Raw genomic sequence first — 12,994 nt, forward strand, 5'->3', positions numbered from 1 at the left:
ATCGTGCAACCACTGAAGAAGATTCTTACACGTCACATGTTAATGTCATAAGGTTGGTTTGATGGTCAAGTAATAAAAAACTGATCCTTACACCAATATGAACAAGTTTACCTCTTTATGCGTATGCCTTTAAACTTATCATCCCTTACGTACATGTTTTTCAACAAGTTTGTGCAAGAATTTCAAACTTCTTGAATATATTTGACCCTTGTCATGATGTGATTTTACTTTGTCCTGAATATAAGCTTGCTATATTTATATAAATTATGAAAATGTGAAACTCTAGAATGTTACCATGAAATTGTTAACACGGACAAGTGCCAACCTTGTCAAGAGTCAAAGTCGGTTGAATTGTTAAACCACTCTCAAGTCAATAAAATTATGAAAATATGAAATTCTAAATGTTAATTAATGTTATTAGGACCACCAAGTCAATACAATATATTGGCAACACACCTCCCCCACTAAGTCGTCAGACAATAGGGTGACATAAATTGCCCTGTTTCAAGGCAATGACGTGTCATCAGTTGAACCAAAAAATGTATAAAAAATATCTGAGAAAATGAAAGAAATTTAGGTACCGGACAAGCTATGCTACATTAATGGGAACATCAGTGATCCTTCTTTTGTGGTTAATAAATAGTAGTAAGTTATACTTCTTTTGTGTCAATAGAGGATAAAGGGTAAAAAAAGAAAAGCGAGTGTTTAAATTTTATTGAAAGAAGAAATGTGGCGGCGTTATGAATTTGAACCCTTTGTCAAAATCAACGAGAACAATAAGGATGTGGAACAAATAACAATGACAAACAAACATTTCAAACAACAATAAGCAATTAAGTGTAAAAAAATTCACAATCAAAATAAGAACAAGAGGATAAAGAGAGTAGAAGAACAAACACATCAATATTTGGTTACATAGTTTGACCAAAAAATGAGCCACGGTTGGAGGAAAGAGTAACTCTCTGATCCACTATGAAAGTGTCTTTAAAAATAGGTAATAAAATTATAGGAAATTAGCTTCAAATGTTCTTCAAAAACAAACTCTAATTTCTACCATTTTTTTTCATTCTCTTCCGTTGAACAAGAGAGTTGCAAAAGACACCGAGAAATTGTTTTCAATTGATGAGAGAAACCCTAATTTCTCTCCTTTTCCCTCTTGCTACCTCTCAATGATTTTCACTCTCAAGGTGTTTTCGGCGTGTTTAGCTTCCCTGCTAGGAGCAGCGATGTGTAACTTGGTCAAGCAATGACATTATGTTATTGAACAATGCAGTGGTAGGCAGAGAATGTACACACGTTTTCCTACTCATCAATTGAATGAATCCTCTCTGTCTCTATCCCTATGAATTGTGTCATACATCAAAACTCTTAAATTATTGAAGATTCAAAGTATTTGAATACTTGTGATATTCTTCAAACATTCATTCATAGAGATCAAGATTTTCTTCTAAAGTCACTTGCAGTTGTCATGATTGGTCAAAGGTTTTTCATCTCAAGACTTTTCTTTTTCATTTCTTACATAATTACAAGACCACGTATTATCCATTTCAAACTACAATAGTCCTAAAACTTTTCCAGAACCTCCAACACATGCATCAAGAAATAACAGCTTTTGAAGCCAACCACAGATTATAGAGGACATATTTCAACCAATTCAAACCAAAAATTGGCATGTTTTGAAAAGATTCAAGAAATATATTAAACTAAGTAGAATTAAGGTACATAGATACAATTTTTTACACCTGTTGAGCTCTCCATAGACTCATCATTTCTCAAACTACCCAAAGAAACATTACAAAAGCCACACCAAGATTACACACCATATTCAGTAACTAGTGTATCAAAAAGCTTTTCAGCATCAAGAACACCATTTAGGGGAAGACTGAGTGCAACATCTAACAAAATTCACTCAGTCTCTACATTTTGTCGATCCTGTCAGTTCTAATTCTTTGTATCATACTTACAAAACCTACATCTTTCTATCTATTAATTTATCTACACCTTCTTTGATATGGATTTACCCTTAGAAACTTTTGAACGCTTCCTAGACGAACTTGTACCAGTCAAGCTATCTTTTCTCTTTTTATGATCACCGTTGGTTAGAGAATCAGGGACTGCTTTGCTGTAATGAACAACATTGGTTACAACTGCATAGGTAGTAATCTCGCTTCTAGGTGTCAGGATGGTCCTTCTCTCGATAACAGCATTCTGGCCACATTTTGATTGAACAATTGCCTTGTCTCTCAGCTTTTGGAATATGACATCCTTGTCAAAGTTGAAGCCGTCAGTTGAACTCTGTAAAAAAATGTATTCAGTTCTATAACATTTGGCCCGTGACAAATTTTATGAATAATGAAAAACTTTTTTTTCGATCAAAGAAGAAAATAACATTAGACAAGAAGCAATAAGAATACTGATTTGACCCCGTCTCCTTACTTTCTTTTAAGATTATAGTCGTGAAAAAAAGTCAGATTTTTAAATAATAATTATAATTTCCAAAACAAAGCTTTGCCACTAGTCATCACTTATTATGTTAAGAGAGGCATTATATCAATTTATGTATGTCTCACCGTAAAATCAATTGGGACATCAACTTCAAGGGACGAGCAACCGCAGCCATCACCAAAATTGAGGTTTAGAACCATTTCAAATGCTTTGGTATATGCTGTTCTCCTATGACATCATTCATCGAAATAAGTATTAAAATTTAAGCAGCAGAAAGAGATAAAGAACTTTCCGAATTACATATGCAGATCTCACAATTTTTCTAGATTCAGTTTGATCTGATCTACTATGTTAAGACCAATAGATTGAAAAGGAAAAAAAAAAAACTGATTAAAGGCATAAAAACACACTGCATAAGCGTGGGACCTTTTAAGCCGAAATGGTTGCTTATCCAGAATGGCTGGTTTGAAACCTTCCTGGTCCAAGAAGGAAACCTGCAGACAAGTACATATATGGTAGTCAATTTCTAGCCTTCCACTTTTTCTTTTTACTTTTTTTCAAGAAAAGAGATGGGTAAATGGAATAGGTGGAGATCAGGAATAAGAAAGTTATATTCCAGTGAGGAAATTAAGAAAAAGGAAGTTCCATTCTCACTTTCTCTTAACATGAAATCAGTAGGATTTATCATCTGATTTCACTCTCACTGGAATATTTTTGGTCCTATGTTGTCAATCCCAGATTGCGTAGCGAAGCGGCTGAAACAAAACTGGGATTGTGGGGTGCCTGGACGCTGTTATTTAAATTATTTTTGGACATATTAATAGCCAACACTAGGAGTTGTCGTGGCTGTTGGAATGTGAAGAGGCAAGGACGAGGTGGCAGCGGCTTGGACAACGGCAGCTAGTTCGCAGCAGAGAACGAAAAAGAGAAAGTAGATAATGTGAAGCAGAGAGAGGGGGAAATGGCTTTCGGGTTCCCCGCTATTGACGACATTGTTCTGATTGGGAGCAGGGCATGGGAGAAGGGGAAGGAAAGAAACAATTCATGAGATTAAAGGGGAATATGAATGACAAAAGAGATTTATTAGGTTTTCTATATTGAGCTTAACTCATCCTTACAAAACTGGCTTGTGAGGTGAGGAGTGTCGCTATTTATAAACTCACTTCAGGCCTTATATTTATCCCATGTGGGACTTGGGTTATTTTACCAATACACCTCTCACGCCCAACACTATTGGGCTTGATGCATGGGTATAAATGGTGGGTAGCCCAGAATCTATGTGTCTGATTCTATGTTAGATTTTTTATATTGGACTTAACTCATCCTTAAGAAACCGGCTTGTAAGGTAAGGGGGGCAACTATTTATAAACTCTAATCAGAGTTTATCTTATTATATGTGGGACTTGGGTTATTTTCCCAATAAGACAGCAACAGAAGTTTAGAAGCAATTTCAATTCCTAAAACTTAACACATTCCCCATCCGTAAAGTAGGAAAGTCAGCTTAATAACTGAAAGAGACTTGGATATTATGGGGTGCCTAAGCCTTATGTCCCACAGCTAGTAGTTTGAGATGCTAAGTGGACTGCTAAAGTAGCTTGACTTGACAACTAGCTTTTAAGGCAAGTGCTTGGGTGCTTAAATGGTACCAGAGCTAGTTGCTGGTGTATTAAAAAGAGCTGCCTATGGAGGGGCTGCCTGGAAAGACCAGGAGCTGTAGATTGCAAACATTGGGATGTCAGCTCTTGGGCGGTCCTCACCTTACCAGTTGGTTTTATGGGGTTAAGTTAGGCCTAACCCAAATTCTAAGATGGTATTAAAGTCTATCCAAGATCTGACGACCCCCTATCGGGCCACTTGGGTCATGCTCCAGATGTCTAGTCTGGACGTAAAGGGGTGCTAAGAGTCCCACATTTGATAAAACATGGCTCAAAAACATCCCTCATCTTACAAACGGATTTTGTAGGGTTGAGTTAAACCCAACTGAAGTTCTAAGACAATCTGAACACATTTCATCACACAATAGTCCGTTGGGCTTTAAGCACCGACAAAACACAAACCCATTTTCAACATGTTCTTAAATTCATCTTTTATTTGGAAGATCAGGGTTGACGAGAATCAATCTCTGACTAAATAGAGACTTTGAAATCGTGTCCAAAACCATGTTTCCAAAAGCTCAAGTTGCTAGTGAAAGCACGAGAAAAGAAACATTTTATAATATCTCTGAACAACCCCCAAATAATAAATTGAATTCTAAATATGCTATTCTATGTACCAAATAATGTACATATCCATATTCTATATGTTGTTATTCTTATCACATTCAACATGAAGTTCGTCATTCGACATGTAATTCACCACTAAGTCAAGAAATGAGCAAGGAACCCACCAATATTCCCACAACTAGAAAATTAAGAATGAAATTACTAGGTTCAAGGATGTTCATAACAAAAGGTCAATCTAGCCAACAACAAATGTCGATATGTATAAATGATAAAACAGGCAGATAGAGATTCAACATGAGAGTTCACCTCGACAGACTTGATGAAAGGCAGTGCTGCTTTTTGAGCATGAGTACTTGCAACTTGGAGAGTCCAGTTCACATATTTTTCATCTGTGATGCAAATTGAATCAATTATGTGAGCGAACCACTCACGTGTCTTAGTATTTTGGCTGTGTGATATATTGCAGTGTGACACAAATTCAATTATGTTAAAAAAGAAGATTTGATGTTACATGTTAATAATAATAAAAAAAATCTTGAAACTTTCTTATTGAAGCTAGAAAACCCATAACAACTCATAAATTTCCTTCCCGGTCATAACATTAAAAAAATTGAAACTTTTCAATTTCAATAATTAGGTGGTGTGTATACTAATAAAACTCACAATTTATGCAGTTTACCAGAAGAATGAGGCCTTAAAGAATCAGACAATGTGTTTCATTTCGTTAACTTGTGTGTGTAGCGTGAGATTGTGAGTGTGGGTGAGTTCGTGGGTTCACATCAAGAAGTTATATCCATCAAAACTCAAGTACATCCAAAGGTATAGCTTAAAAGTTACAATTGAAAGTTGATTACCATTGCTCAAAGCATGCACTACAATAATCTGGAAAAGGTCAATCCTGATGAAAGGAGGAATCTGCATATTAAGGTGCTCCATGACACCTGCAATTACCTGTTAAAATTTAAAAGAATGCACATTACAGCTGGAAATAAACAAAGCCAATACTTGTCTAATTCATACCGAAAATCTTAGAATATAAAACATAAGAAATTCGTTAAACAAAGAAAATGGATGATAAGGATTGACAATTTGATATGTCATGTACTTCAAGAAATCAGACGACAAGGGAATTCGGCAAGGTGATGAAAGAGCTGGATGACCTTTTAATAAACTAAATAAATAAAAAGAGCTATGTGTTTGTACATAGACGTCATTCTCTCAAAGATTGGTAGTAATGTGCACACCTATGTCTATTTACTAAGCATCGTTGACGATGATCATACGAGAAAATAAATTTGTATTATCATACTTAAAGGTTACAAATTACATCAATAGAGTTCTATGAATGCAAATGAAATAAGTAAGATCTTGAATCAATAACAGATTTATCATAGACTGATATATCTTAATATTTGGACTTAGGACCTAGCTCAATCCAACAAAACCGACTTTTGATGTGAGGACTATTCAAGTCTTCTAAGAACTATCTAGCCCATATTTCTAGTCACTGTGTGACAATTGAACATGGGGTGAAATAATAGGTATCTCAATGCAAATAATCAAATAAATAACTATGGAAAAGTAAACACCATTTATAACCAAGGATTCAAATCAAATACCTTATCGGAAAACCCGTGTATCACTAAAGAGGCATTTTTGTCCTTTGGGGTTTTCTGAAGAGTTCAAAACATATAAAGTTATGTTAACCACGATAAAAACAAGCATAAAAGTATAATAATAAGAAAGAAGAAAACAGTAAAACTCAGAAATTAGAAGCCTCCAGCACGTTTAAGGATGAAGTTCAGAGATTGAAAATATAATTACATATTTAACTTTGATGGTATCATAATTTTAGCAAGCACAAATATCGTACAGCTTTGACATATTCTATTGTAAATACAGCAAATGTAGGCCAGTGGCCACAGTTGATCAAAGTGATAAACGGGACAACCATATGGATCACATTTGAAATAAAATTAAATATGTTATTCTTGATATTATTGAATGCATGGTGAGATAGAGGGGGTCAACCACCTCATAAACATGCAGAGGGTGGCTAGGAAAAAAAAGGGGAGACAAACCTGGAGATTTACAATGACAACTTGACCTCCGCCGCGAAGTGCTTTAAGAGGCAAGTTGCATGCTGGAGTTATTTGCAGACTGCATTGAGAGATTTCAGCCATGCTATATCAAAAAAAAGTATTGCAAAGCAAAACATTTTGGAAAAGAGATGGCATGTTGTTCATTTATGTATGGCTTAGATATTCCATTCAACGACAACAAATATGTTTGAAAATTCATTTTTAAAGTTGGTCAGACTTATGTCTAGCATAATAAGACCACTCGTCAACAAACCACAAAAACATCTAATATAAATTTTCTTAAAGTTATAACAATACCCTAGAGTATAACCAGTTATTAATAAACAATTAAACTCGTACAAGAATGACAAGAAATATGTTTGAAAATTCATTTTTAAAGTTGGTCAGACTTATGTCTAGCATAATAAGACCACTCGTCAACAAACCACAAAAACATCTAATATTCATTTTCTTAATGTTATAACAATACCCCTATAGTATAACCAGTTATTAGTAAACAATTAAACTTGTACAAATGAAGACAGGTAGAGGGTGTGAAAGACACATCACGATAGCAAAGTACTGGGAGAAAAGGAAATTGTTGCAGTGATAAGAAACAAATCATGTTGTTATTACCTTGTCCCCAAGCATAACACTATATCTGCCTGTTTGCAGTGCTTCTCAGCAGGATTCATCTCCTTTGGAGGCAGTGCATCCTGTACATACAAAGGCATACAGAGATACTCAGGCAAACACAAATTTGCAGACACATTACACATATACACACAAATGTTTTTCATGTCCTTAATCATATCCCAAGGCACAGCAGTTTTCACAAACATTAACTATGGAAATCAACAAATAGGCATTGTCAATTAATGGTTAGCTTGGTCAAGCACAATTGGGCTCAATATTCAACTTAAACTAGCTATCAGAATAAAAAATTTCAATTTCTATTTTTCAGTGAATGCACAGTGAAATATGTACTTCTATCATATTACTAAATTATTATTGGGGCAGGACACCGATCCGGGACCAATTCACCCACCCGACCCAACTAATCTGTTCAAACCCTATTTAGTAACCCGTTAACCCAAACTGACCCACCCGATTACACACGGGTTGACCAGTTCGTCAGTTACCAATGGGTGGCTTCGAAAATGCCCACCTCGAATTAGTACTACTACTATTATTATCATTATCATTTTTATTACTACTACTGTTATATTGTATAATTGGGACCTAATGGTGGACAGTTTTGTACCTCCCAGTCAAGGACTGTATCCTTAAGTCTTGTTCCACATTTTGCATCTGAACAGCGCCGTGATGTCTCCTTTAAACCAATAGTTTCTACCTCAAAATCACGAAAGTACCTTAAGAGGTTCAAATCATAAAATTAGATTACAGTTCTTTTAAGATGTAAAATTTTGAAAAACACGAACGTGACATGAATGAGCCAAAAAGTCTACACATGGACTTAATGCAAGAAGTAAACAAATCAGGCTAAGTCTACAGAGGATTTATGAAGAAAACATTAGAAATTATAAATGATTAAAAAAATCTATGAAATAGAACTTTTATTGATGAGAGCTGTAGTTATCCCTAGTATTTGCAGTGTAAATATTTATAACTTAATGGAAAATATATGTTGAATATGCTTGATTAGTCAACTCCTAAAAAAAAAAAAAAAAAGCTCGTGCAAGATTAGCATGGAAAGAGCAACAAGATCGTACTCAGTTCCACAAGAAGGGCAAGTTTCCATGAAAGAATTCCCGTGCAGTTCAGAAAGTTTCTCCCTTGGTATTCCAGATCGAAGATGGAGACCATCAACGTTCTATCACGAGAAAATAAAAGGTCATCAGAAATGGGGAAGAAATTTAAATACTGAATTCGGCTCCAAAGAATGACCATTTCGATTGAAAATTGATGAAATTATTGTTGAAGTTTGATTTCGATTTGCAAGATAATATGTGAAAAGATAGCTAAAACTAAAGTTTTCATATATCTAAATGAAAGAAGTATATACATAAAATAAAAACGCAGTGATTCTACCTGGCTGATAACAAACTTCAAAATTCCAGCCTTTTCTAATTCAACCAGAGCCATGTGAGTCAAGCTTGGCACCGCACGGTGAAATGGTAATGATGCTTCAGGCAAGGCTTTACCTTCACGCTGTAATAATAATACAGAACAGGAAATAGGATGAAAAGAGCCGCATAAACCATACGAGAAAGGAAAAAGACTACACATATATGAGTACCGACAAACAATAGTGGCATCTAATTAATGCAGTTCAATTTATCTTATATGTTTACTTACTTCAAACTAGTTAAGTTAAAGAATGTTGGGTTAATAGGCTTTTACCCCCCCTGCCATATAGGCGAAATGTGGTTTACCCCCGTAAAAAAAAGTTTGGAGATCCCCCCCTTGTAATTTAAAGATTCTTTGGTTTTAGATCCTCAATGCATATGACTGTGCAGAAATTTATGGGTTAATAGGCTTTTACCCCCTGCCATATAGAAAAAAATTGGTTTACCCCCTGCCACATCAGCGAAAATGCACAGTCATATGCACCAAGGGTCCAAAGCCAAAGAATCTTTAAACTACAAGGGGGTATCTCCAACCTTTTTTTTTAGGGGAGTAAACCACATTTCGCCTATAAGGCAGGGGGGTCAAAGCCTATTAACCCAAGAATGTTTTATAGCAAATGTGTTGTAAATCTAAGCAACTAATAACACTTTCAAATTAGCTTTGCACTCCAAACGCGAGAGAAACAGATGAGTGTCAAGCATACATTCACAACTTGTGAACATCCAAAAAAAGTTTAATTTTCATTGTAGTACAAGCATTCACAAACTTCAAAGTCATCACCTGAAGCGTCCAAATTCCCTTGGGACCTCGAAAATCAGGTATGCCACAAGAAGTTGATATTCCTGCACCTGTAAACACTACTAGATGCTTACTCTGCAAGTGGAAAAAGAGATAAATTAAAGAAGCTGATTACATAAAAAAAATAAAACAGAGAAAGGTTCCCAATGTAAACATCAATAAGTAGTCTCAGTCCATACCTTTTTAATCATGATAGCTAATTGCTCTATCTGCCAAGAAAAAAAAAAATATCTTAGCATATAAATTATTCATTTCAGTCAAGGAAATGATTCCCTTTTATAATTCATACATATCATTGATTAGAATGTAATGAAGGAAACTTCTCATTAGGTGATAAATTGGCACGTTGCATTCCAATACAAAAGAAGAGAAACAATTGAAAGTGAACATAATAAGTGCAAATGTAGAATGATTTAAAAAACATCACAACAGGGTTCTTGATATTCAATATAGCAACCATCCACCACAAGAAAAGCAAGCATATCTGCATAAACAGTGTTATCAATGGCAGATGGCGGATTACGTCAATCATCTTAAATTCTGCCAATAAACATGACATTGCAGTCTACGGAGGATATGATAGGTTTTGCAGCCTATGGAGAATGATAGAAAACCTGCCATGTTATAAATAATACCATGGCGGAAATCTGACATAACTCCATAAACATATGGACAAACATTGACAAATACCATAGAAATCCCAAATAAATCAGGGAAATTAACCGCCAAAACAATACTAGCAACAATACATGAAATTGAAAATTGGCAACCTACTTTAAACAAATATACATGTTTAATAATTGCTTATGGTACTAGTTGAGAGCTCAATTATTGAATAGTGTCATGATCTGAGTAGTGGCTATAAGTGTTGGACATATCTCCCTTACAACCCGGTTTTGTGGGGATGAGTCAGACCTCTCAAATCTCAAGATGGTTGCAGAGTCTATCCTAGATCTGTTGGGGCACCTGTTATCGGGCCACTTGAGTCACCCTTCAGATGTTCAACCCTAGGCGGGAGGGATTTTTGTTGAGAGTCCCACATTGGTAGGATAGTTATTTAGTTATAAGTACTGGGTAAGGTTTGGTTGAGCTTAACCAAAAACCGAAATTATAATTTTTGATAGGCTAGCTAACGATTCTATCATCTTATTCATACGGATAGTGGATCTTCTTGACTCAATAAGAAATCGATAAAAATGAAAAGCTTGATCCAAAAGTTATAAAAGTACAATTCAGCTTATCAAATAAGAGGATAATTAAACCAATAGATGTCACACTTGAGGTGCTAGCTAAGTGGTAAGAACTTAGTCGTGTAACCTCAAGGTACAGAATTCAAATTCCCTCGGGAGCGGTTGTAAAATGGCCATTAGTGCCACTTTAATAAAATTCCCCCCTTCCCCAATAAAAAACACAATAGAGGTTGACATCAAAAGCATTTTCAAAAGAAATTGAAGCCTAGCAGATTTCTACATTGTACCAAAATCTCACATAGGTAGCAATATATGTATATTCATCGGTGTCAGAATATAATTTATCTTCAAAGTACAAAAAACCCATTCAACACCCTAACATTGATTACTTATCTAGGTTTTGATCAACCAGTAACATCAATTGCATGAATCGACGAATCCCGTGATTTGTCATTATATTTAGCATATTAACCAATATCTATGAAAACATTGGCAATGTTGAGGTGAAACACAATCCCAAAAATATCTAAGCACATACCTGATCAACATTTCAATGTCTCAAAAAACATTATTCACTAAATCAAAACCCTTGTACAACAAAAACATAATCATCTAACCCAAACTATTTATCATCATCATCATCATCACAATTGAGTATCACATATCAACAATCATGCATGCTAATCATCAAAACAAAAACTAAATTCCACCCAAATTTCAGCTCAACAACCACAAGATCACTACCATTAACCAATCAATCATGCAACACATAACAACAATGATCACAATTGAACTCCACAAGCATAAAAATTTGAACTTGAAATGAAAGATCATGACAAAAAGGGCACAAAGGTTAAACAACAGTGTAAACAAGAACAGAACAAAGAAACATCAAGAAAGGGACCCACTTTTTCAAGCAAAACGTGAGATGGGTCGAAATGTTCTGTCATTCCAACGTTGCCAACATCTTCTATGTAGGAAAGTTTCTCAGCATACCCAAGAGACATGGTTGGTTGGTGACTGAGTTTGATGCCAGAATAGCTTACAAAGTTAATCACTTTTTTTTCTTCTCTCAAGAAAAATGTGAGAAGAAGGTTTTTGTGATTCAACAAAGAGAATGAGAGAAATGTGAAGGTTTTGTTCCTTTTAAGGAGACCCCAAAAGGCAAATATATAGGCTCAAACAAACACAAGAACACTTCCACCCCAAACCAATTGCAACTTTTTTTTTTTCTTTCAATTTTTTTTTATCAAATTTATTGTTTTTATTTTCTTTTAGGAAATACTTAATTTAGTCCAAGAAATTGTAGGATTTTATCAACATACATATCAAGTGTCCTAGATATTTTTTCTCTAAAAAAAAAGTGTCGTAGATATTTGTGTTCTTTAATAGAGTTTGATCTTAGTCAATTTGTATGAAAAATATTTGTTTTGAGAGATCAACCCGATCTAAGTTACCTCAGAGATTGGTATATGCAATTGTGTGTGGATTATACGTTTGGTTTACTCAAATAAAAAACTTAATTACAATGTTAATGATATTTTAAAATGATTTGTGAAATTGCAAAATGTTAATTAGATCGTCTTTCCATTGATATTTGTCGGGACTATAACGTCATTAACTTGGTATAGTTGGAGGATATATTTGGTATTAAGTGAATAATGTCATGGATGGATTTGATAATCAACCCAAATTGAGGTGAAACTAATATTTATTGTTGAGTTTGAAAGTCATCCAATTGCTTTCAATAATGACTTCCTTTTCTTCAAAGGTTTACGATAAGAAATGAGATTTATTGGTCAAATGTTGGTTCCTTAATTTGCCCAACGAACGATTGTTGTTGAGAAGTAAAATGTTATAGTAGATAAATTAGAGTAAGATGTGAGTTAATAAGTTTTGTATCGATTGATGTGTCTAATATGATACGTGCAATTGATGATATTTATAAACAAAAGCTAAATCTGGACACCTATCAAACATTACATTTTGGCCAACATAGAATTAGGTTTAGAGTAGTGATATTTGTACATCCAATTGATGACAACTTTGGTGACAACCTTGCTTTTCTCTCTTCTTATTGGTCAAAAACAATGGAGAGAGAAAAATGAAGAGAGAGAATAAGAATCTCATGTGAGTATGAGAGAGAAAGTTGTAACATAATGGTTGT

General features: G+C 34.7%; 1 protein-coding gene across 1 annotated transcript; it reads right to left on the reverse strand.

Moving 5' to 3' along the window:
* Positions 1-1,674: 1,674 nt before the first annotated feature.
* LOC25490726 (NAD-dependent protein deacetylase SRT1) lies at positions 1,675-12,045 on the reverse strand. The gene is made up of 14 exons (XM_013604606.3): positions 11,736-12,045; positions 9,817-9,846; positions 9,620-9,712; positions 8,801-8,920; positions 8,482-8,582; positions 8,013-8,121; positions 7,385-7,464; positions 6,749-6,827; positions 6,287-6,340; positions 5,522-5,618; positions 4,974-5,056; positions 2,872-2,939; positions 2,571-2,673; positions 1,675-2,295 (listed from the first exon to the last, which is right to left on the reverse strand). Exons 1-14 carry the CDS (start codon positions 11,832-11,834, stop codon positions 1,996-1,998), a joined length of 1,416 nt encoding a protein of 471 aa, XP_013460060.1. The 5' UTR covers positions 11,835-12,045; the 3' UTR covers positions 1,675-1,995.
* Between the last annotated feature and the right edge of the window lie 949 nt (positions 12,046-12,994).

Source organism: Medicago truncatula, chromosome 3, assembly GCF_003473485.1.
Source record: "Medicago truncatula cultivar Jemalong A17 chromosome 3, MtrunA17r5.0-ANR, whole genome shotgun sequence".
Lineage (NCBI taxonomy): Eukaryota > Viridiplantae > Streptophyta > Magnoliopsida > Fabales > Fabaceae > Medicago > Medicago truncatula.